General features: G+C 41.9%; 1 protein-coding gene across 9 annotated transcripts in view; it reads left to right on the top strand.

Moving 5' to 3' along the window:
* DIP2A (disco interacting protein 2 homolog A) overlaps positions 1-23,171 on the top strand; it is a 106,355-nt gene that overhangs the window by 40,113 nt on the left and 43,071 nt on the right. For all 9 annotated transcript variants that reach the window (XR_003517907.1, XR_003517908.2, XM_027582435.2 and 6 more), the window contains 4 exons: positions 10,120-10,239; positions 11,697-11,894; positions 19,042-19,133; positions 22,203-22,313. Coding sequence is in view for 7 of the 9 variants with exons in the window: in XM_027582435.2 (XP_027438236.1) it covers positions 10,120-10,239; positions 11,697-11,894; positions 19,042-19,133; positions 22,203-22,313 (521 nt within the window). In the remaining 2 variants the exon portion in view is untranslated. The remainder of the gene's footprint in view (positions 1-10,119; positions 10,240-11,696; positions 11,895-19,041; positions 19,134-22,202; positions 22,314-23,171) is intronic.

A 23,171-nucleotide genomic window follows, 5' to 3' on the forward strand; every position in this document is an offset into this window, starting at 1 on the left:
AGAGCACAGCCTTTCTCTTCAGGTATGGAACGTGGCTTTGGTGCATTTGCTTTAGCAAACCTGAGCCAGCCATTAGCTGTAATTCTTCAGTGCACGAGAACGGAGGCCAGCGTGTGCGGGGGACGTTACAGAGAGTGTCGTGGGGAGAAGCAATCGGCAACATCTCTGGAATGGGTCAGATGGGGAACAAGGAGAGCAGGGAGGAGAAAGCCTCCACATCTAAATTGGATGCCAAAGGAGTTTAGATCTACAAAATAGTAGGAAAACGAGAAGCCGCGGGCAGTCTCTGTTGCAGACTCCACGTGGCCTTAGTGTGAGAGCACCCTGCCTGTGACACGCTGGTCCCCACAGCCTGAGAAATGGGCATAGCGGCAAGCCTGGTTTCTGACTTACAGGCCAGAAAGGCCAGTGTGACCCTCACAGTGTCCTCATTCACACTATTTCCTTTGGAAACAGTTTCCGGTGTCTTTTATCAAAATCACGTGAAGTTTTCTTTCCAGTGTACCAGATTAGAATTGCAAAAAAATTCAGAGGATCTTAGATTGAAGGTTTTAACGTGTATTTTGATATTCTAAGCAGTAAATCCAGTTTTGTCAAGGTCTTTTAGCTCCTTGTCCAGATGCGACAGGAAAATACTGAGTCAACATGAAGCGGGCTTTCCATTGGTTCGATAGATTTTTTTTTTATTTGATTATATTTAAAAAATATGAGCTTAGTTGAGGTATAACTGACCTGTAATCAGCTGCACATATTTAAAGTATACAATTTTATAAGTTTTAAGCCATGTGTGTACACCTGTGAAAACCATCCCTATGATTAAGATAGTGAACACATCCATCTTCCCCCTCTGCCCCTCCCCTCACATCCCCTCCCAAATAAATGAGTAAATAAATAAATAAAAAAAATCTTGGGGCGCCTGGGTGGCCCAGTCGGATGGGCATCTGACTCTTGATTTCGGCTCGGGTCATGATCTCAGGGTGGTGAGATCGAGTCCTATGTGGGGCTTGCGCTCAGCACAAAGCCTGTTTGGGGTTCTCTCTCCCTCTGCCCCTCCCTATGTCTTGCTCGCAGGCTCACTCTCTCTCTCTCCCCCCCAAATAAATGATAAATCCTTTTTTAAAAAAAGATAGTGAGCACATCCACTGTTCCTAAAAGTTTCCTTGTGCTCCTTTGTAAACCCGCCCTTCTGCCCCTTTTGGCTTCCCCCAGGCTTCAGGCAACTTCTGATTTACTTCCTGACAATATAAATTAGTTTGCATTTTCTGGAATTTTATATGGATAGAATCATGCAGTATTTCCTCGTAGATTGTCTGGCTTCTGCCGCTCTACATAAGTACTTTGAGATTCACTCATGTTCTTGGATGTATCGATAGTTTGTTCCTTTTACTGATAAGTAGTATTTCATTTTATGGATGTGCTGCACTTGTTCACTTGCTGAGGGGTATTTGGGTTGCCTCCAGGTTTTGGCTCTTACAGATAAAGTCGCTGTAAATATTCTTATACAAGTTTTTGTGTAGAAGTATACGTTCACTTCTTTTGGGTCAATAGCTAGGAATAGAATGGCTGGATCATATAATAGGTTTATGCTTAACTTTCTAAGAAATTGCCAAACTGATTTCCAAAGTGGTTGTACCATTTCACATTCCCATGGCTGGTGATGAGAGCCCTTGTTCGCCCACATCCTTGCCTGGAGTTGGTATTGTCCATCTGTTCATGTCACCCATCCTACTCGGTGTGTGGAGGTATCTCATTGTGGTGTGAATTAGCATCTCCCTAAAGACTCGGGAAGTGGAGCATCTTTTTATGTGCTTATTTACCATCTGTATGTCTTTTTAGAAGTCTGTTCAGATCTTGCTTATTTTTTTAATGTGATGTTTTCTTGTAAGTTTTGAGAGTTCTTTATATATTCTGGATTCAAGTTCTTTATCAGGTATATAATTTGGATTTTCTCCCAGTCTGTGGCTTGTCTTTTTTTCATTCTCTTAACAGTGACTTTCAAAGGGCAGAAGTCACTAATTTTGATGAAGTCCAGTTTACTCATGTTTTCTTTTATGGATCCTACTTTTGTGTCTTATCTAAGATATATTTTCCTAACCCAAAGTCATAAAGGTTTTCTATGTTTTCTCCTAGAATTTTATAGTTTTAGGTTTTACATGTAGGTATAAGATGCATTTTGAGTTAATTTTAGTGTAAGTACAATATATGGATCAGAGTCTGCTTTTTCGCATGTGGATGTCCAGTTGTTCCAACATCATTTGTTATAAGCCATTCTTTCCCCACCATATTTCTTTGGCATCTTTAACAAAAATTGGTAGATCATATATGAGAAGGATCTGTTCCTGGCTGTCTGTGCCATCCCATGGCTGTTTGTCCATTCTTACACCAATCCCATGCTGTCATGGTTACTGTGGTTTTATAACAAATCTTGAAATCGTACAGTTTGTCTTCAAACTCAGCTTTTCTTTTTTTTTTTAAAGATTTTATTTATTAATTTGAGATAGAGCAAGACAGCAAGCACGAGCTGGGGGGTTGGGCAGAGGGAGAGGGAGCAGCAGGCTCCCCACTGAGCAGGGAACCCCATGTGGGACTTGATCCCAGGACCCTGGATCATGACCTGAGCTGAAGGCAGACGCCTCACCAACTCAACCCCCCAGGGCCCCGCACACTCTGCTTTTCATTTTACAGTTTGCTTTGACAAATTTGGAATACCAGCTCCTCTGCATTTTAACATATATTTTTAAGTCACTTTGTTTGTTTCTACCAAAATTCCTGCTGGGTTTTGATTGATAGTTCATTAACTCTGTAGATCAATTTGGAGAGAATTGGCATCTTAACAATATTATATATTTCAGTTGATAAATACAGTGTATCTCTCCATTTATTTGGCTCTTATAAAATTTTTTTCAGCATTGTTTTGTAGCATTCAGTATGCAGGTATTGCACCTATTTTGTTAAAATTATCCCAAAATAGGTTATATTTTTGATGTTATTGTAAATAGTATTTTAAATTTTTTCCAGTTGCTTATTACTGGTCTACAGAAATGCAGTTGGTTTTTGTATGTTGGCCTTTTATTAGTTCCAGTAACTTCTTTGGTAGATTCCTTAAGATTCTCTATGTTTGGCCATATTGTCTATGAATATGGTTTTACTTTTCTTTCCAAACTGTCTTTAGGAGCATTTATGTTTCTGGCTTTATTGCAGTGTAGGACTCCCACTAGTGTCATTGAGAAATGTTGAAAGAGGATATAACTTGCCTTGTTTCCAACTGTAGAGGGAAACCATCCACTTTTTCATGTTTGAATTATGATGTTAGCTGTGTGTTTTTCAAAGGTGCTCTTCATTAGGAAGTTCTCTTATTTTCCTAATTTCCTGAAAATTTTTATCATGGTTTTTGTTAAATAATTTTTTTTTTTTTTTAAAGAGAGAGAGGGGGAGAGGGAGAGAGAAAGTTCAAGGGGTGGGGATGGGCAGAGGGATAGGGAGAGAGAATCTTAAGCAGACTCCACACCCACCACAGAGCCCAACAGGGAACTCAATCTCACGACCCTGAGATCACAACCTGAGTCGAAATCAAGAGTCAGATGCTTAACTGACTGAGCCACCCAGGCCCCCCTGTTTACTGGGTTTTTTTTGATCTGTTAAAGTCACATATGGTTTTTCTTTTGTAGTTTGTTAATGTAGTAAATTTCATTAATTAATTTTTTGAATGTTAAACCAAAGTTATATTCTCAGGATAAACCCCACTTGGTTATCATGCATAATTATCATGCATATTTTTTTTCTGTATTACGGATTTGATTTGCTAATACATTTTGTTAAGGATTTTGGGTCTATGTTTAAGATACATAGTAATCTGTAGTTTTTTTTTTTTTTCCTTGTAATATCTTTGTCTGGTCTCGATATCAGGATAATGCTCATCTCAAAATGAACTGAGAAATATTCCCTCCTCTTCTACTTTCTTATAAGAGAAAACTGACTTTTCTATTCTTGAGTCAGTTTTGTGTATTTGAAAGAATTTGTTCATTTCATCTGTTCTCTCCAATTTAGGCATAAGTTCATGATATTCCTTTATTTTCCTCTGATGAATATAAATCAGTGGTGGTGTCCCCTCTTATATTTCTGGTATTAGTAATTAGTGTCCTCTCTCTTTTTATCTTGATCGTTCTAGCTAGAAAGTTAATTGAATTTTATTTATCTTTTGAAGAACTGGTTTTGGTTTAATTGGTTTTTTTCTGTTGTATTTACTTCAAATCTTACATTTATTCCTATCTTTTTTCTACTTATTTTGGGTTTACTTTGCTTTTCCTTTTCTAATTTCTTGAGGTGGAATCTTACATCATTAATTTAGACCTTTCTTGTTTCCTAATGAAAGTATTTAGGGGTGCGTGGGTGGCTCAGTTGGTTAAACATATGACTCGATTTCAGCTCAGGTCATGATCTGAGGGTCATGGGATTAAGGTCTGCATCGGGTTCCATGCTGGGTGTGGAGCTTGCTTAAGAGTCTCTCTCTCCCCCACCACTCTGTCTTCAAAAAAAAAAAAAAAAAAAGGCATTTAAAGCTATAAATATATTCTAAGAGCTGTTTTAGTATCCCACATATTTTGATACATTTTTTCCTTTGTAATATTCAATTCTAGATATTTTCTAATTTCCCTCATGCTTTCCATTTTGACCCATGATTCATTTAGAAGTGTGTTGTTTAATTTCAATGGATTTCCAAATATTTTGGGTCTATTTCTCTTACTATATTATATAATTCAACTCTGTGTAAATATATTAAAACTTTTTAATGACCCAGCACATGGTCTGTTTTGGGTATTTAATGCTGTCGGGTAGTTTTTCTGTAAATGAAAGTTACATCCAGTTGATTGATACTTCAGTTTGAGTCTTCTCTCTCCTTACTGATTTTCTTTGTACCTTTTCTATAACTTGCTGAGAGGCATATTGAATTTCCAACTCTAATTGTGGATTTTTCTGTTTGTTTAGATCTGTCAGTTTTTGTTTTGTGTATTTTGAAGTTCTGTTATTAGCTGCATACATATTTAAAAATTGTTCTGTCGTGATGAATTCGCCACTGTATAATTGTAAAATTATCCTTTGTGATATTTCTTATTCTGAAATCTTCTTTGTCTGGTATTATTATGGCTGGCTTCAGCTATTTGATGAGTATTAGTTACATGGCAAATCTTTTTATCCTTTTACTTTTACCCTACCTAGGTCTTTAAAATTGAAATGTGTTTCTTATAATTAGTATTTTATTCATTCTTGCATTTTTCTTTAAGCACAGTCATTTACTTCATTGGAGTGTTTGGATCACTTATAGTCAGGTTTTTTTGTTTGTTTGTTTGTTTTTTAAGTGTGCTTCACGCCCAACATGGAGCCCCATGTGGGCCTGAAATCATGATCCCGAGATCAAGACCTGAGGTGAAATCAAGAGTCAGACACTTAACCGACTGAGCCACCCAGGCGCCCCTATAGCCCATTTTAAAGATTTTATTTTTATTTATTTAGTTAGTTAGTTAGTTATTTGAGAGAGAGAAAGAGCAGGGGTGGGGTGGGCAGAGGGGCAGAGGTAGAAAGACAATCTCAAGCAGACTCCATGCTGAGCATCCAACCAGATGGTGGGGGTCAATTCCACAACCCCGAGATCACGACCTGAGATGAAACCAAGACTCGGATGCTCAACTGAGCCACCCGGGCACTCCCCCTATAGTCCATTTCAATTAGTGATTTCGTTGGGTATAAATCTATGATCCTGCTCTCTTTTCTCTGTTTGACTCATCTGTTAATTTTACTCCTTTTTCCTGCTTTCTTCTGGTTTATATTCTGTTCTATATCTACTTTTTTTTTTAGTGGTTACTGTAGAATTTACAATATTCATCACAGTATGCCTTCACATGATATTGTGTATACTACCTCAACTACTACACTGACTGACGGCAAAGATGGTTTTTTTAAATAGATGTTATTGGGACCATTGGAAAGCTTGTTGGGAAATGTTAAACTCAGATCCTTCTCCCATACCACTGAAAAGGTAAAACTCCAAAAGAATCAGACATCTAAATATAAGAAATGAAGAATAAAATGAAAAAAATTGGTGAATTCTCTTTAACCTGATTATAAGTAAAGGCTTTCTGAATTTAACTAAAAATCTACATGCAATAAAAGTAAAGATACATGAATTTGACTACATGAAACTAAAAAAATTCTTTACATGGCAAAATACCCCATAAAGAGAGTCATAAGAATTGACAAATTAGGAGAAACTATTCACAGCATCTGTGATAGTTAAAGCTCTGATGTTTCTAAAATAAAAAGCTTTTTTTAAAAAAAGATTTTATTCATTTATTTGAGAGAGAGAGAGAGCAGAGAGCGAGCATGAGTGGGGGAGGGGAGAGGCCAAGGGAGAAGCAAACTCCCTGCTGAGCAGGGAACCTGATGTGGGGCTCCATCCCAGGACCCTGGGATCATGACCTGAGCCGAAGGCAGATGCTTAACTGACTGAGCCCCACAGGTGCCTCAAACAGACTTTTAAAAATAGGAAAAGACCCAAAATCATATGGATTGCTGGTCAGCCAATTATGGTGTATGGGCTGGCATCCTGCTTTTGTAAATAACGTTTTATTGAGACATGGCCATGCCCATTCTTCCAATGTCGTCTTTGCCGCTTTCGTCCCAGAATTGCAGAGTAGGGTAGTTGCACCCAAGACTGTGCTCACTGCCCAAAATGTTTCCTATCCAGCCCTTTAAGAAAAGTTTGCCAACTCCTAGTATAGGAAAATGGGCAAAAGATAAGAACAGCCAGTTCATAGGAAGTTATAAAAATAGCTCTTGAACATCATGTTCAGCCTTTTTCATAATTGGGAATGCAAAAGAGTTAAACCTCTTTGGAAGAGAAATTGGTAAAATATACATAGGTACTTATATTTGGACCCAGCAGTGCCAATGTAGGAATTTACTCTGAACACACATTTCCAAAAGTAAGGAAATACATCATATGCAAGGTAGTTCTTTGCAGCACTACTTATAATTGCAAAATTTTGGAAACTCCCTACCTCTCCAAACCTCACAAACTGGTTGAATAAACCTAGTATAGTCTCACTATGGAGCACAATGCAGCTATCAAAAATGATGAGAAATCTCCTCATGCTTGGAAAGAGGTGTTTTTCCAGATGTGGATAAGTAGAAGAGCAAAAAGTAAGAGAGCAGTTATAATATGCCACCTTTTGTGTGAGAAACAAGGGAACATAACGAAGCATATATCTGTATAGAAGGAGCACTGGAAGGACAAACCAGAAAACACTGAAGTTGGTCGCCCCCAGAGATGGGCGTGTGGGTGGGTAGAAGGAGTTCAGGAGGGAGTGACATTTCTTTGAGTTTGTCTTAATATAGTTTTGACTTTTAGAAGTTTGCTAATGTAATACAAAATTCAAAGCATAAACTTGAAGGATGGGAAGAGGAGGAAAACCCGTAAAACTGGAAGCAGGTGGAAATCAACCCAGTCCTCTTCCCGTGAAGTACCATATAGCCACGTCTAAGGGGGTGATGAGAGGAGAGGGAGCTACGTTATGAACACAGTGTTGGACTCACACCTGCAGTCTTGGCGAGGTTCGTGTGAACAGCAAAGAAATCTTGAAGTCTTGCTTGTAGGTTTGTGTGGGTAGAGCAACTTGGAGCTCATTTTATGTACATGATGGTAGGGAGCAAAGGTATTAATGTTGTTGGGAGCCAGCGTTCTTACTGCAGAAGAAAGGGTGTCCCAGTATGAATGGGAAAGGCAAGAAGAAGCCCGTGGGGAAGATTAGGGTTGGAAGTGTTGCTGTGTACTCATGGTTCCTAAGACCTAAATATGTATCTGTTTGCCCTGTCTGTGCACACCTGTGCAGTGACGTCCAGGTGTGTGTGTGTGCATCCATGACTACACACGTGTGTACATCCGTAGTACACTTCTCTAGCTCTGTATTCCACAAGTAGCACTGGCCACACTCAGTGGCCAGATCTCAGTCTTGAACATCTTTCCCACTCAGAAGGACCAGGGCTCCTTAGAGAAATAGCTAATTCCAGGGCTGGGGCAGGGTTAGCATAACATGACTCTGAAACATCTTATGACAGAATGTACAGCAGTGCTTTAAAAAAATGTACGGGCCACAGGGGGAGCTGCCTGGGTGACTCAGTCGTTAAGCGTCTGCCTTCAGCTCAGGTCATGATCCCAGGGTCCTAGGATCGAGCCCTGCACTGGGCTCCCTGCTCGGAGGGAAGCCTGCTTCTCCCTCTCCCTCTCCCACTCCCCCTGCTTGTGTTCCCTCTCTCGCTGTGTCTCTCTCTGTCAAATAAATAAAATCTTAAAAAAAACAAAATGATGGGGGCAGGTCACCAATCAGTTTGCACAGGATCCCACTTGCTAAATGTGGGATAATTTGTGCCTCAAAATAGTTAAGAACCATAATGCCTTTTTTAAAAAGATTTATTTATTTATTTGGGAGAGAGGGAGTGACAGTGACGGATAGTGGAGGGGAGGGGCAGAGGGAGCAAATCCCAAGCAGACTTCCCGCTGAGCATGGGGCCCAACCTGGGGCTTGATCTCACGACCCTGAGATCACAACCAGCTGCACCACCCAGGTGCCCCAGATCCATAATGCTTTATAACAATTGAGCAGTCACTGAGTCATTCTTAATGAACGATAGACAGACAGACAGATAACAGCATGCTGAGTGTCAACAGGTAAATTTAAATGAGGTGCTAATGTTGGAGAATAATTTTGCAACCATTGCAGTAAAAACTGCTTCTGACAAGAATGATCCGATGGCTACTAAAAGCAGGGAGAAGGTTCCATGAGGATTGGGATATTTGTGTGGTCTTGAAGTGCCTCCTCACACACTGCATATTAGGTGCAGAAGAAAACATAGTGACAATGTAGTGTAGAAGCTGGGCAGCATTTTGGGTGAGGAAGATCTGTCTCCGTGAGGGTAGCTGGCTGTCCCATATATCTGGACGTGATATTCGGGTAATATTTCAACCTGGAGCGCAGCACAAATTGAATTATGAGAAAACCTCAAGCAAACTCAAAATGAGGTATGTTCTACTTATAAAAAAAAAGAACTGTATTCTTTCAAAAGTCATTGTCATAAAGGATGAAGCAATGTTTCAGATCAAAGGAGACGAGACAGGTGATGACCCAGTACGGTGCTTGGTTCAGGAACGTGACTGGCTCCAAATTGGAGGACGGGGGTGCTGCGGGAGGACACCGGTGCCGGCTGCCACACTTGCGCTTGGACGGCTAGCTGTGTCTGAGGCTCGGGGCCCTGCTCATCTGTCCTCCACGGAAGTGCTGCCCACAGCCTGTGGCTTTCTTCCCACTGCGCTCACTTTAGAGCAGCCTCACCCTGGCGGCTGCTGTGGCTTCTGGGCGTGTGCGCATGTCCCTGCTTGTTTTCACCCAGCAGATGGGGAGCTGCCTTTCTGCTGACTCTACATCTCCCAAAACATTGTTTCTGGATAATTACTGCGGACACCGAAGAGCTTTTAGTGTATGTGGCTGAAATCTCTTGATATTTACTATGTTAGAAGTTAAAACTAAAGATTTAAAAAATATTTATTAATCCATTTAAAAATAGCAATAAGAAACTCATCACATCTTCACATAAGTAGCAACATTTATGACAGAATTTCTAACAATTTGGCCGGAAGAATGGGCCTGTTTTCCACATTGCCTGTCTCCCTCGCCGCCGGCATGGTGGAGACACCTGGCCCCCGTGCCTCGTCCCCGATCAGTCTGTTGTGGCTCACGCTTCGTGGGGCCTCTGGAAGACTCGCCGTGCCCTGTGAGGAGGGAGGGAAGGGCAGTGACACCCCCGTGTGGCCCCATGAGCCCCCTGAAAGGGTCTCTGGACCGCTTTGAAGATCACGAGCTTAAAAAAAGTTCTAGTTCCCGGAAGGCCTTCAGTGAATATTTGTTGAATGAGTTAATGAGTTCCAAAATGACTGCACGATGGGGCCAGTGCTTGGTTGGATTTATGAGTTCCAACCTGTGTGCATTGTTGGTCGCTGAACCCTGTCTCCATGTCCTGTCTCCAGAGGGTTGGCAAGCTCTGGCCTCAGCGCTCCTCTTTCCTTGGCAGGTGTCCCTGTGAACAGCAGAGTGTCCTCCAAAATCCAGCAACTTCTCAACACCCTGAAGAGGCCGAAGCGCCCTCCGCTGAAGGAGTTCTTTGTGGATGATTTTGAGGAGCTGTTGGAAGGTGAGAGATCTCGGGTGGGCTCCCGTGTCAGTGTGAACAGGGTGGCTGTCCTGTTAATGTGTGTTATGTGTGGTCACTCTGTGACGTTACAACACAACCAAGTGACTCTCCGTGTTTCCAGCCCCGGGGTCACCGTGTGTCACGTTACATGAACAGGGAGAAAACGCGTCACTCCTGGTTAAGGGACTTAACATTTCTCTGTGCCTCTAATCCAGTGCTTAGTGCTTGATAAGAATACTCCTAAGATTTCATTTTATTTACATTATTTAAATTTTTTTAAAAGTAGGCTCCATGCCCAACGTGGGGCTTGAACTCCTGACCCTGAGATTGAGAGTCACACGCTCCACCAACTGAGCCAGCCAGGCACCCCCATTATTTGAATTTTTATTTAAACTTTAAATCTGAAATACTTGTCTTCCCATGGTTTTAAAGTATATTTTTAGCATGGTTTTGGCCCTTTTTCAGAAATTTAGTCTCTCATTTATGAGTGAGATATACATTTAGGAAAAAAGAATACAGATCTATTTTTAAAAGAAAATTACCAAGAAGTAGAAAGAAGTATAAATCTGTAAGAAAGAAATAAAGTCTAGTACAAGGTATGAGCGTGTAATTGTGTTCCAGCCGCAGGGGCGCATGGCTGGCTCAGCCCCTGCCCCCTCGTGCCTCTCCTGTGTCGTGTTGCTGCCCCACAGACCACTGCCAGGCATCTCCTCCTCACTGAGGATTAGGCACAACCCTTAGGTCATTGTTTTCCCCTTTATAAACAGATGACGCCTTTCAAATTCAGAGTTTGGTGGTAGAAATGGTCTTCGGGGAGTCTTTCTTGCACTTGGGCCAATGCTGGTTACACAGCCACTGGAAATGTAATCGATTATCCTTTATTTTTTTCTTTCAACATGGTGATGGTTGTTTTGAGTGCCCAAACTGAGATGGTGATTCTACTCACTTTCATCCTTGATAAGTGGGACTAGTGCCTTTCCCTCAGGTGTCATCGTTGGCTGTCACCCCACGCACTACCGCCGTTCTGGGGATTGGCCCGTGGGGTCGGGTACAGTGTCCCACAGTTTCCATATGATGAGTCTCCATCTGTCCTGTGGTCCATTGGTCTGGGACTATTATAATGATAAGGAAATCTAAACAAGTTATTGTAACCTTCTTACAGTTGGTATTTTTTTTCTTAAGAATTTATTTGAGAGAGAGCAAGAGCTGTGAGAGAGAGACATCAGGAGCAGGGGGAGGGGCAGAGGGAGAAGCAGGGTTCCCACGGAGCAGGGAGCCCGATGCGGGGCTCCATCCCAGGACCCTGGGACCACGACCTGAGCTGAAGGCAGACGCTCACCGACTGAGCCACCCAGGCGCCCCTCTTATAGTTGGTATTTTTTAAGAGAAAGCTTAAAAACAGAATGTATGCATGGTCCTATGAAATGCTGATTTTTAAACTTCAATTTTGCTTACAGTGCAGCAACCAGATCCAAATCAGCCAAAGCCTGAGGGAAGCCAGATGGTGGTACTGAAAGGGGAACCTCTGGCTGTGGGGGTCCCCTGGCCCCCATCCCTGCTGGCTGCCCTGCAGCGGTGGGGTACGACGCAGCCCAAAGCCCCCTGTCTGACTGCCTTGGACACGGCTGGGAAGGCCTTCTACACCCTCACCTATGGCAAGTGTTAAAAGCAGTTGGGCTCTGGTTTAGCTGTAAAATGTTACATGTCATACAGCACAGACATACAGTTTCACGAACATGCTAGAACAGTTCCCAAGAGACCAACACAACTGTCAGAACAACAGAACATTGCCTCACTCCAGGTGCCCCTCCTGGACCACTGCCCCTTCCTCCCAGCAGCGGGGATTCCTCACTGACTGATGGCGACCAGCCACTGCTCTGGTGTCGAGGTTCACATCCAAATATGCACCTCTGAACAATGGAATTTGGTTTTGTCTCATTTTGAACTTTGTATAAATGAAATCATACAGTGTGTATTTTTTTGTTTGGCATCTTTTGGTTCTGTATTATATTTTTATGTAACACAAATCATAAGCGTCTGGCTTGATGCATTTTCACGGAGTGAATGTGCTCCTCTAACTAGCACTCAGCTCTCGAGCATTTCCAGGTCCCTAGGCCCCTTGTGTCCCTTCCAGCACATACATCCTCACAATGATGGTTGAACTGTCCTGATGCTTGTGGACATTTCTGGCTCTCCCTGTCCAAGTTTTATGTAAATGGAATTAAGTGAAAGGTGTTGTGTGTGCATTCTTTTGTGCAGCATTGTGTAGGAGACTCAGCCATGATGTTGTATGAAACTCATTGATGGATGTGTTTATTGTATGAATATGCCAGAAATTACTTGCGTACTCTACAGTAGATGGACCTTTCCACTGGGGCTATTCTGTATAGTGCTGTTATGAACATTCTTAGGTGAGTCCGTTCGTGCTGGGCATAAATGTACATGTACGAGCAGCCGTGTTTGGCTTTAGGACACACTGTTACACCGTGTCCAGACTGTGTGTGCAGACTTACCGTTGTTCCACACCCTTGCCAACACTTGATCTTGTCTCTTTATTTCATTTTAGCCTTTCCTGTGTGTGTTTTATGGTGTCATTTATGGTAGTAACTTATTTGCGTTTCTCTGATGCCTAGTGATACTTCTGTCTGTTTATTGGCTGTTTGAATACCCTCTTTTATGTACTATCCAGATCTTCGGCTTGTTTTTCTATTTGGTTGCTAATGTTTTCTTCTTTGTATGTTTCAGATACATGTCTTTTGTCAGACTTGTTTTGCAAAAGTCTTCTTCCACTCTGTGGACTGTCTTTTAACACTTTTATTTGCGGCTTTAGATAAATAAGAAGTCTTAATCTAATTAGTCTAATTTATCTATTTTTTTTCCCCTTTATTTTAGCGGCTTTTTGTCCTGTTTGCCAAACCTAAGGTCACAAAGATATTCTCCTTACTTTTTCTTCTGAAAACTTGCTTTACTCTTCATATTTAGGTGTCATGATTCATCTTCAGTGTAGTTTGTATGGTGTGACATTGGAATCATTTTCTTTCTTAGTGAATGTCTAATCGACCTAGTACCATCTACTGAAAAGGCAGTGCTTCCCCCAGGCAGATCAGGTGAAAAGACACATGTGGGTCGGCGGCTGCCCTCATGCTCTTTTGTCTGTCCGTGCTCCCTGAATGCCTACAGCTTTATGAGCCCTGGTGTCTGGTATAGATGCCCTTCAGCTCTGTGATTGTTCCTTACAGTTTTCTTGACTATTCTTGGCTCTTTGCATTTCTAAGCCATCTTTTGAATCAGTTTGTTAATTTCCAGAAAGATTCCTGCTAGGATATTGATTGGCGCTGCATTGATTCTGTAGTTAAAATGTGAAGAGAATTGGTACCGTTACAGTTACGGAATCTTCCAATTCACAACTGTGGAATATTTTCCCCTTATTTCAAGGCCCCCTTTAATTTCTCTCATTAATGTTTTATACTTTTGAGTACAGAACCCTTGAGCATCTTTCATTAGATTTATTCCTCTTGAAATGGAATGATTAAAAACTTTTTTCTGCTCATTTGTTGCTTGTATATAGAAGTGCAGTTGATTTTTTAAATGGTGATTTTTTAAAAAAAAGATTTTATTTATTTGAAAGAGAGAGAGCACAAGCAGGGGGAGGGGCAGGCAGAGGGAGAAGCAGACTCCCTGCTGGTGCAGGGAGCCTGATGTGGGGCTTGAACCCAGAACCCTGGGATCATGACCTGAGCTGAAGGCAGATGCTTCGCCGACCGAGCTTCCCAGGTGCCCCTAAATGGTGATTTTATATCTAATAATCTCATTAAATTAACTTACTAATTCTTTTTCTGTTTGTTAATTAGTAGTTTGTCCATATATCTTTTGGATATCCTATGTTCAAAGTCATGTCATCTGTGAACAAAGACACTGTTATTTTGGCTTTCCCAATACTGGTGTCTTTTATTTCTTTCTTGCCTCACTGAAGAGCTAGAACCCCAGTACAGTGTTGGGTAGTGGGCATATGCTTGCGTGTCCAGCTCCGGTGGAAAGCTTTGGGTCAGGAAGTATGATTGCTATTTTGTGGTAGAAATTCTTCGTCAGATGATGGAAGTTCCCTTCTATCCCTAGCTTACTAGAAGTTTTGTTTTGTTTTGTTTTAGCCGTGGATGGCATTGAATTTGTAAAACACTTTTTCTGCTCTGTCAAGGTGATCGCATCTTTCTCTCTCCTCCCCACTTAATTTGATGACTTACATTGATTAATCTTCAAATGTTAAGCAGCCTTGGCACTCCTAGAATAAATCCCACTTCGCCATGATATCTTTTTAACAAATGTCTGAATTTGATTCAGCCAGTGTGTTGTTTAGGATCTTTGCCTCTGTACTCATGAGAGCTCAATCTGTAATTCCTCAGAAAGGCGCTCACTGCCCGCTGTGGTCTGCTCACAGCTCCCACCTGTTGAATTGAGGTTTCTCTCTCTCTCGTCCTTCTGGGACTTTGATTATACTTACACCTTTTTTGAATCCCATATAGCTTTAATGTTCTTTTTCCTATTTTGTTTTCTTTTCTATGTATTTGGTTGACCCTTGAACAATACAGGGGTTAGGGGTGCTGACCCCTGCACAGTTGGAAACCCAAGTATAAGTTTTGACTCCCCCCATAACTTAACTACTACTAGTCTGCTGCTGACCAGAAGGCTTACTGATTAACATAAACAGTTGATAACACTTATTTTATATGTTGTTTTTATTATATATTGTATTCACACAATAAAGTTAGCTAGAGAAAAGAAAATGTTGTTAACAAAATCTTAAGGAAGAGAAAATACATTTATAGTATTTATCAAAAAAAAATCCACAGGTAAGTGGACCTGGGTGATTCGAGGGTCGTCTGTACTTCAGTTTGGAGATTTTTAAATTTTCCTTTATTCAAATTCTCTAATCCTGTCTTCTGTGAAATTTTTATTCTATTATGAAATTCCTGATGAGTTCTTAATTTTGATATTGTCTTTTTAGTTTAGAATTTTCACTTCTACATTCTAATTCCTATTCTAATTTTCTAGGAAAATTCTTTATCATTCCATGCATTGTCTTCATCCTTTCCTTTATTTCCCAGAATCCATACATCCCTTACCATGATGGAAAGTTTCTGTCAGCCAGCTCCAGGTCAGGTCACCTCTGGGCCTGTTGCTGTTGTCTGTACTTTCTCTTGGTTTTAGTTTGGGGAATTTAACTTTGGGATGCCTGGTACCTTTTTGATTAAATGTTGGACATTGTGTGTAAAAAGTTATGGAGGTTCCAGAGGAGGTTCCAGATGATGTCCCCTCCACGAGAGACGTTCCTCCTTCACTCCGCGTGGCAGGTAGCTTGGTGGCCTGTCTCTGCCATGCAGTTGGGGCTGGCTCAACCCCCCTCTGAGCACCTGTCTGTCCTTCTCCTCCAGGGTTCCCCAGCCATGGCTTCTGTCTCATGTGCTACGTAAGGACTCCACTTTGCTTCTCAGAGGTTTTCCACATGGGTTTTCGGCCCCTGTTGCTCACAGCCCCAGGACCCAGTACATTTCCGAAGGGGAGGCTGGCTGGGGTGTCGTGGCTTCCAGCCTCTGCCAGAAGCTCTGCTGTTATCTTCATGCCTCAGTGGCAGTGCTCCATGGGCATGAGTCCATGAGATACTCTGTCTCCGGTGGGTGCCAGGGCCCGCATAACCCCCAGCTGTGCACGTGGGTCAGCTCGCCTTCCCAAGGGTTTTCCCTCTCGAGCCTTAACTCCTCTAGTTGTCTTCGCTAGATGATTTCTGCATTTTATCCAGTTGTTGGATAAAATTGTTTTAGGTGGGAGCCCTGGTCTGCCACCAGTACTGTCTCCTGTTTGGAAGCAGAGTCTTTTACCATTATGCTTTTATGATTCATATTATTGTGTATAGTTGTAGCTCATTCATTTCTGTCTAAGAACGAATAGATCAGAATTTACGTATTGGCTATAATGTTGATATCCAGTTTTGGCTCTCACAAACAATGCTGCTAAGAACATTCTGGGGTGTGCCACCTGGTACATAAGCATGCATGTTTTAGGGTATGTACTCCTGAGTGGAAGTGTTGGGTCTGGGATTATGCATATCTTCACATTTATCAGATGATGCCAAACGTTCCCAGTTTACACTTAACCTGATCAGTGGGTCAGTCCCATCTGTTCCCCATCATCAGGCTTCCTGGGGCTAATCTGGTGAGAATATGGTAGTAGTATTTCATTTTGGTGTTAATTTGCATTTTCCTGATCACAAAGTAGATTGACATCTTTTCCTGTTTTTTGTTTTTTTTTTAATCATTTGGGTTTTCTCTTTTGTTAAGTACTATTGAATCTTTTGCACATTTTTTATGTAGGGTTATTTGTGGGAATTTTTGGCGTTTTCTGGATACCGGTCCTTGTCAGTGACATGTGCTCCTGGTGTCCCCCACTGTGAGCCTACCCCACCCACTGCTGACCAGTACCTTAGTGAGCAGAAGCTCCGCCCAACCTCACCTTCCTTTATGTTCACGGTGAATGCTTTCGGAGTTCTCCTTAAGGACTCTACCTAAGCCAAGGTCATACAGTTATTCTGTTGTCTTGCAGTAGCTCTGCTGTTTTGCCATTCACATTTAGATGTACCAAATTTGCTGGGAATGAGTCTGTGTACAGCGTGGGGATGGGTCCCAGGGTCCGTTTTTCAGGACAGGTAGCCATCCGTCCCATTCTCATTCCCACAGGGCCACCACCCTTCTCCAGGCCACCTGTGTCATAGATGGAATTGTCCACACATAGTGGGGCTGTTGCAGTTCTTTGTTTTATCCCATTGAGTTACTATACTACCCTTATTTTTTTTTTAAGATTTTATTTATTTATTCATGAGAGACAGAGATAGAGAGAGAGAGGCAGAGGGAGAAGCAGGCTCCCTGCCAAGCAGGGAGCCCGATGCAGGACTCGATCCCAGGACCCTGGGATCATGACCTGAGCCGAAGGCAGACGCTTAACCATCTGAGCCACCCCGGCGCCCAATATACTACCCTTATGCCAGCACCAACTTCCTGAATTACTGTGGCTCTATAGTAAATCTTGACATCCATGGAGGAAGTCAAGAGATTCATAATGTACCAGTCACATATGCAAGTAATGCAAATAATGACAGTTTTGTTTCCAACTGTTGGCCTTCTCTCTCCACCCTGCCCCCTTACTGCGTCGGCTAAGACTTTCAGTAAAAAGGCAGATGTCCTTGGCTTGTTTCTACTTCCCCAGGGAGAGCTTTCAATATCTGACCATTAATTCTGATATTTCCTGTAGGACTTTTAAATATGGGCTTTACCAACTTTAAGGAAATTTCCTTTCATTCCGAATTTAAATCATTTAAAATCCTGAATGATTGTTCAGTTGTTTTACCTTTTTTCACCTTTGTTAATGTGACAAATTATGTTGATTTTCTGTTAAAACTTTTTGCACTTTTTTAAGATTGATTTATTTATTTGAGAGAGAGTGCGTGAGAGTGGGGCAAGGGGCAGAGGCAGAGACAGAGAGTCTTCAAGCAGACTCCCCACTTAGTGTGGAGCCCTAGGTGGGGCTCAATCTCACCACCCCAAGATCATGACCTGAGCCAAACCAAGAGTCAGACGCTCAACCTATGAGCCACCCAGTGCCCCAAAACTTTTTGCATTCTTGAGATAAACTGACTTTGTCATGATACATCATTCTTTTTATATATAGCTGGATTCAGTTTGAAAATCTGGATTATCAACATCTTGAATTGACCTTTGTATATAGACAAAGGCAACAGTGTTTTGAGTTGAATATTTTTTTTCTCACTGATTTCTCAGGTCCCACAGTTCACTTATTTCATAATGTTGCACCCATGTTTAGTTTTATTTATGATGAAATCTGAGCACTACTCGGGGGGCATGGCTGCTCAAATTGCATGTGGTCATTCCCCAGGAATTTGAAAGGGGCTGAATCATGACTCTTGTGTCGCTTCTTTGGTACTATGTAGGGTCGGTGTTGAGGCTGCTTCAGTGTTGGGGATGGACTCGGGTTTTCTGTCGTCCTACCCCATTGTTGCCCCTCCTCAGTCTACCTCCCAGAGGCCTTTAGACTTCCTTCCCTTCCCTTTGTTTCATCGTCCATCTTCCTCAGTGACGTTGTCCTTTGTTGAGCGTTCACAGCTGCGCTCTGTACGTGAGCCTGCGTGCCGGAGTGGCGTGTGCCCGGCAGAATCTGCTGGGCCTGAGGGCTGGGTCCTGGAGGGACTGACGTCTCCTGGACGGTCTCCCCTTGTGTGAAAACTGGAGATGGAGATAGGACCCACCTCATGAATTAGAGAGGTTAAATGAATTCTATGCCACTCATAATCATAATAAGGGATGTAGTTGAGAGATATTTAATGACATGAAAATGCATCCGAAATACAATGTTGACTGAACAAAGCAGAGTGAAGTATGATCCAATTTCTTGAAAATTGCACGTACATGTATATATGCTTGTGTGTGTGTGTGTGTGTGTGTGTGTACATAACCAAAAGAATGCTGACTTTTTTCTGTTAGTTTTTCTATGCTCTAAATTTTCTATAATAAATTCCTGTTCTTTTTTTGTATTAAGAAAAATAAATCCATAAGTTATTTTTAAGAGAAAACTATGATGTTCATTACAGCATTGTGCAAAATAGTTATCAGTTGGAAACTACCTGAATTTCCAATAATAGAGTGATGGTACATTATGGGATATTGTGATTGCTACATCAAAATGTTATTTATCAGTTTCTTAAATTTTACATTGCTTAGTATTTTTATTTTATTTTAGGCAAACTTTGGAGTCGGAGTTTAAAACTAGCTTATACTCTACTTAATAAACTGACTAGTAAGAATGAACCACTACTTAAACCTGGAGACAGAGTAAGTAACTAGAATATAACTTATTGGAGTGAGCAAAAGCAAACTCTAAAAATATGTCTCATTGAAATCAGTATTCCATCAGTTGGTTAGACTTATAGCATTAATACAAGGGGTTTAAAGTCAGCAAAGAAAAATATTAAATATGGACAAAGTTTATGACGATGTATGTAAGATGATGGTTCTTTTCATTCTTCATTGCTCATCCACTGACTCTTCAACATCTTTCCTCTTTGACTTCATATCTATTGATTTTAGTAAAAATATTAATATTAATAAAAATTGGATCCCCAAAGCTTAAGTTTTATGAGTAAACGTTGACCCTACTTGGAAATTCATCTCTTCCTCTCGTCCATGTGGCCAGGCAGCCCCCTCTTAGCTCACAGCTGAGGTAGAACATGAAGGAGGCTAGAGGCTTATTAGTTCCTTGTACTTACTACACTGCCCAACATTGTTGCAGTAGCCACATGGGGCCATTTAAATTAACCACGGTTAAATAAAATAAAAAATTTAGTTCCTCAGTCACCCAAGCCACTTTTCAAGGGCTCATGAACCACATGTGGCTAATAGCTACCACATTTGATAGCTTGGAGATAGAACGTTTCCGTCATCATAGGAAGTAATGTTGGTGAGCATGGCTCTGGGCAAACTGAAGCAGACGCAAGGAGCGCAGGTAGACCAGAACGTCCACGATGGAGGGCAGGAGACTCAATAGTGAGACCCCCTAGTGAGAGGGCTGTTGTGGTCAGATCGCCCCACAGTGAGACTGTAAGTTTCAGGCAACTCTTTGAGTGTCCACTCTAAAAAGAACCAGTCACCCAGGACATTTGAAGAATGTGAAAGAAAACAACCAACAGGCAAAGAAAAGAAAAACAAGAAAAGGGAAAAGTGGGGGGGGGGGGAGGTGGAGGGAGGAAACAAACCTGGAAGAAAGTCACATACAGAAAATAAATTTTTTTTAAAAATTAGTCTTAATATCCCTGGAGAACTAAGGTGAAGATACTGCTCCACAAAGCAAGACAAAGATGCTAGTGGGGAAGGCTAGGAGATGGCAAGTGGGAAGGACGGAAGGACAGAAACTGAGCCTTGGTCAAGAAGGGCCGGTGTCCGGCTGGTAGGAGTTCCAGACGGGAAAGGGGACAGAGAGTGGAGAATTTTAAGTGGTGGTAGTAATGCCTGTCAACATCCTGAAGCGGGAGAGGGAGAGGGCCCGCAACAGAGCTCCTCGCCGCTTACTGAGCAGGACCAGGGTGCAGCAACCAGCCTCCGAGCTTCGGGTGGGCAGGAGCGAGCCGTGGTGCAGGGCAGCCTGGGAGGACAGAGGCCCCAGGCCGGGGTACGCGGCTGGGCATCTGGTAAGACTTAGGACGACCTGACGGGTTGGCTACTTAGAAAATACTTTGGGAAGGTATTGAACATATCTGGCGGAGCACTTTAGAGCATATTGGCCAACAGATACATGGAAAGCAAAGCAAGTAGAGGTGGCCATTACCATCAGCAGATGTGGACTCGGCTGAAAAACGGGAATTGTCCGAGAATGGTACTTGATATGTTGTGCTTTAGAATGAAACTGTAAGAGTTCCTGGTTTATGTTGTGCTTTAAAATGACTCTAAGAATCACTAATTTATTTTTCTTGAAAAAGATTCCTGCAAGGACAGAGACTTCCAGATACCCTTCTTGACTCCTGAGAGAGTCCGCGGAGTTAGGTTAATTATGGAAGATTGACAGATCACGGTGAATGAGCTAACTGTCAGATGTGGGTGGCCAATTCATCGCCCTGTGGGAAAAAGAGTTTATAAAAGTGAACAAACACAACTCTAAATTCTCTAAAAATGTTTTTATACCAAACATCTAGTCTCAAAGCTATGGGTCACAGTTCTGGTGCAACCACTATTAATATCAACTTTTAAAGGAGAGCTTTGCCCTTTTCAGCAAATTAACTTGTTAGAAACTGGATTTCCAGACCTCAAGGAGAGAGTAGAGGTGTAGCTTAAATTGTGTCTTATCAAGTAGTTATACGTAGCCCTTGTTTTGTGTTCTCAAGGGCCCGGTGTTAGCATCTACTATCCTGACTTTATCACTTAATGGTTTCAAGCACACTTATTACAATATTTGGGGTTTACAAAAATCTTATTCCATAAATAGCTTTTAATTTTACCTGATGTTGTTAGAAATGGCAGCTGCAAGGATGGGGAAGAGAAAGGCAGGAATGGAGAGGGCTGGGAACTCCTCTACAATAAAGGGAAATAAAGTCTATACTGAGACATTTTCAACAATAGAATATAGCAGTGTACGCATAATACTTAAAAATGGGAGAGTAAATGGCAAAAGGAAGATGTAGGATGTTTTGAAGAGGTTGCCTTGGGGAGTGAGGGAGGCTGGAGCATGGGGGTATTGTTTTCCATTAGTACTTTTGTCATCTTAAATTCTGTGTTTTTAAAATGTTTTTGATAAAAATGAAAGTGTAAGATGAATAAAATAGAGCATGTAACTTAAACAGTAGCAGCATGGGGACCAGGGGACTCTGCAGTAGGAGCGGCGGTGGGGGTCTCCGCTGATTGGTCTGGTGCCCTCCCCCCTCCCTGTCAGTACATTTAAGTCTTGAGTGAAGATCTGATCGACTAAAACTTTGGTGTTAGGATTTTATCTTCTGGAAGGTATTTTGGGTATAATTTGGTGCCGTGCCCACTCTTCCTGTTGCTGTGGGTGTTTTTCGCCCGGGCTGACAGATGTGGGTGGTGTGCCCCAGACAGGCAGCGTGCACGGAGCCAGCCAGGTCTCCGTCCCACGCCAGACTTGTGCTGGACTGCCGTTAGGCACAAACGCTCCAAATTATTTTGTTGCTTGTAGAATAAAGACCTCAACCTGAAAACTATTTATGAAAAGTTACATGGTTGAGGAAATCTAAGGACCAAGAATTAACCCGCAAATTACATTTTCTGAACTACATTTGAAAAGCCGTAAGATGATCTAAAATGTCCAAATTCCATCTAGTCAGCGGGTGTTCTGAACATTGAGATGACGGCATCATTCGTGAGTGGATTTCATGGATTTCCTTTGTACTGTTGTAGGTGGCCCTGGTGTTTCCGAACAGTGACCCTGTGATGTTCATGGTGGCATTTTATGGGTGTCTCCTGGCAGACCTGGTTCCTGTCCCCATAGAAGTGCCATTAACAAGAAAGGTAGCTAACTTGGTCGGGGCTGTGGGGCTCCGGCCCTGTGAGGTTCTCTTCAGAGGCTGGCGCTTTGCTGCTGGAGCGGCCTGGCAGCCGGGCGCTGTTCTGAGTGAAGAGAGGGAGGCAGGCAGGCAGGTCAGGGCTTGAGAGAGTGTTAGATGCGGAGTCGGCTGCAGTCCGGCTCTCGTGTGTCTTGTTGTGAGAGGGACTTTAGAAGCTGTAGACGGAGCTATTACGTCATCTCTGTGAATTTTTCAGAACAAATGGTGCGTGTTTTTTCCTCTGATGGATAGAATTTACGATCAGATTTTGTTAAACTGTCTCCCAAAACCATACACTTATTGATAATAATTCTCATTTCTTGGGAATGAGTAAGTCACACTGTGACATATTGTAACTCCTTCTCAGTGATAGTTTTGAATATGTGAGGTGGGAATTTGCTTGCTTTTCTGTCTGCTTACATAACAGCAAGCAGTTTTTATTACTGACAAATGATTAATGTGGGGGACTTGGTGATGTTCTAGGGAGCTATTACATTTCAAGTATAAATGTCAGTAATCTGATTATTGAAAAAAAGTATTTTAGGAATACACAAGGCACGTATTTTTAGAAAATTAGAGTTTTCTACCCTATCAGTGTTCAGGTAGTTAAAGTAAGCATTATCAGCAACAAATACTCAAGAATCCCAAAAGTGAAGTTTGACATAAAACCAGTACACCCGAGGATAATATACGATGAACAGATATTTGAATACTGAGAGAGATTCTTCAGAAAAAGCAAGATTTGTCAAACTTGCAGGAAGAAAGTGATAAAACGTTACTGGGGGATATGTATAAAAGAAGCGTTGACTGGAAGGAAATGTGC

Source organism: Zalophus californianus, chromosome 1 (genome assembly GCF_009762305.2).
Source record: "Zalophus californianus isolate mZalCal1 chromosome 1, mZalCal1.pri.v2, whole genome shotgun sequence".
NCBI classification, from domain to species: domain Eukaryota; kingdom Metazoa; phylum Chordata; class Mammalia; order Carnivora; family Otariidae; genus Zalophus; species Zalophus californianus.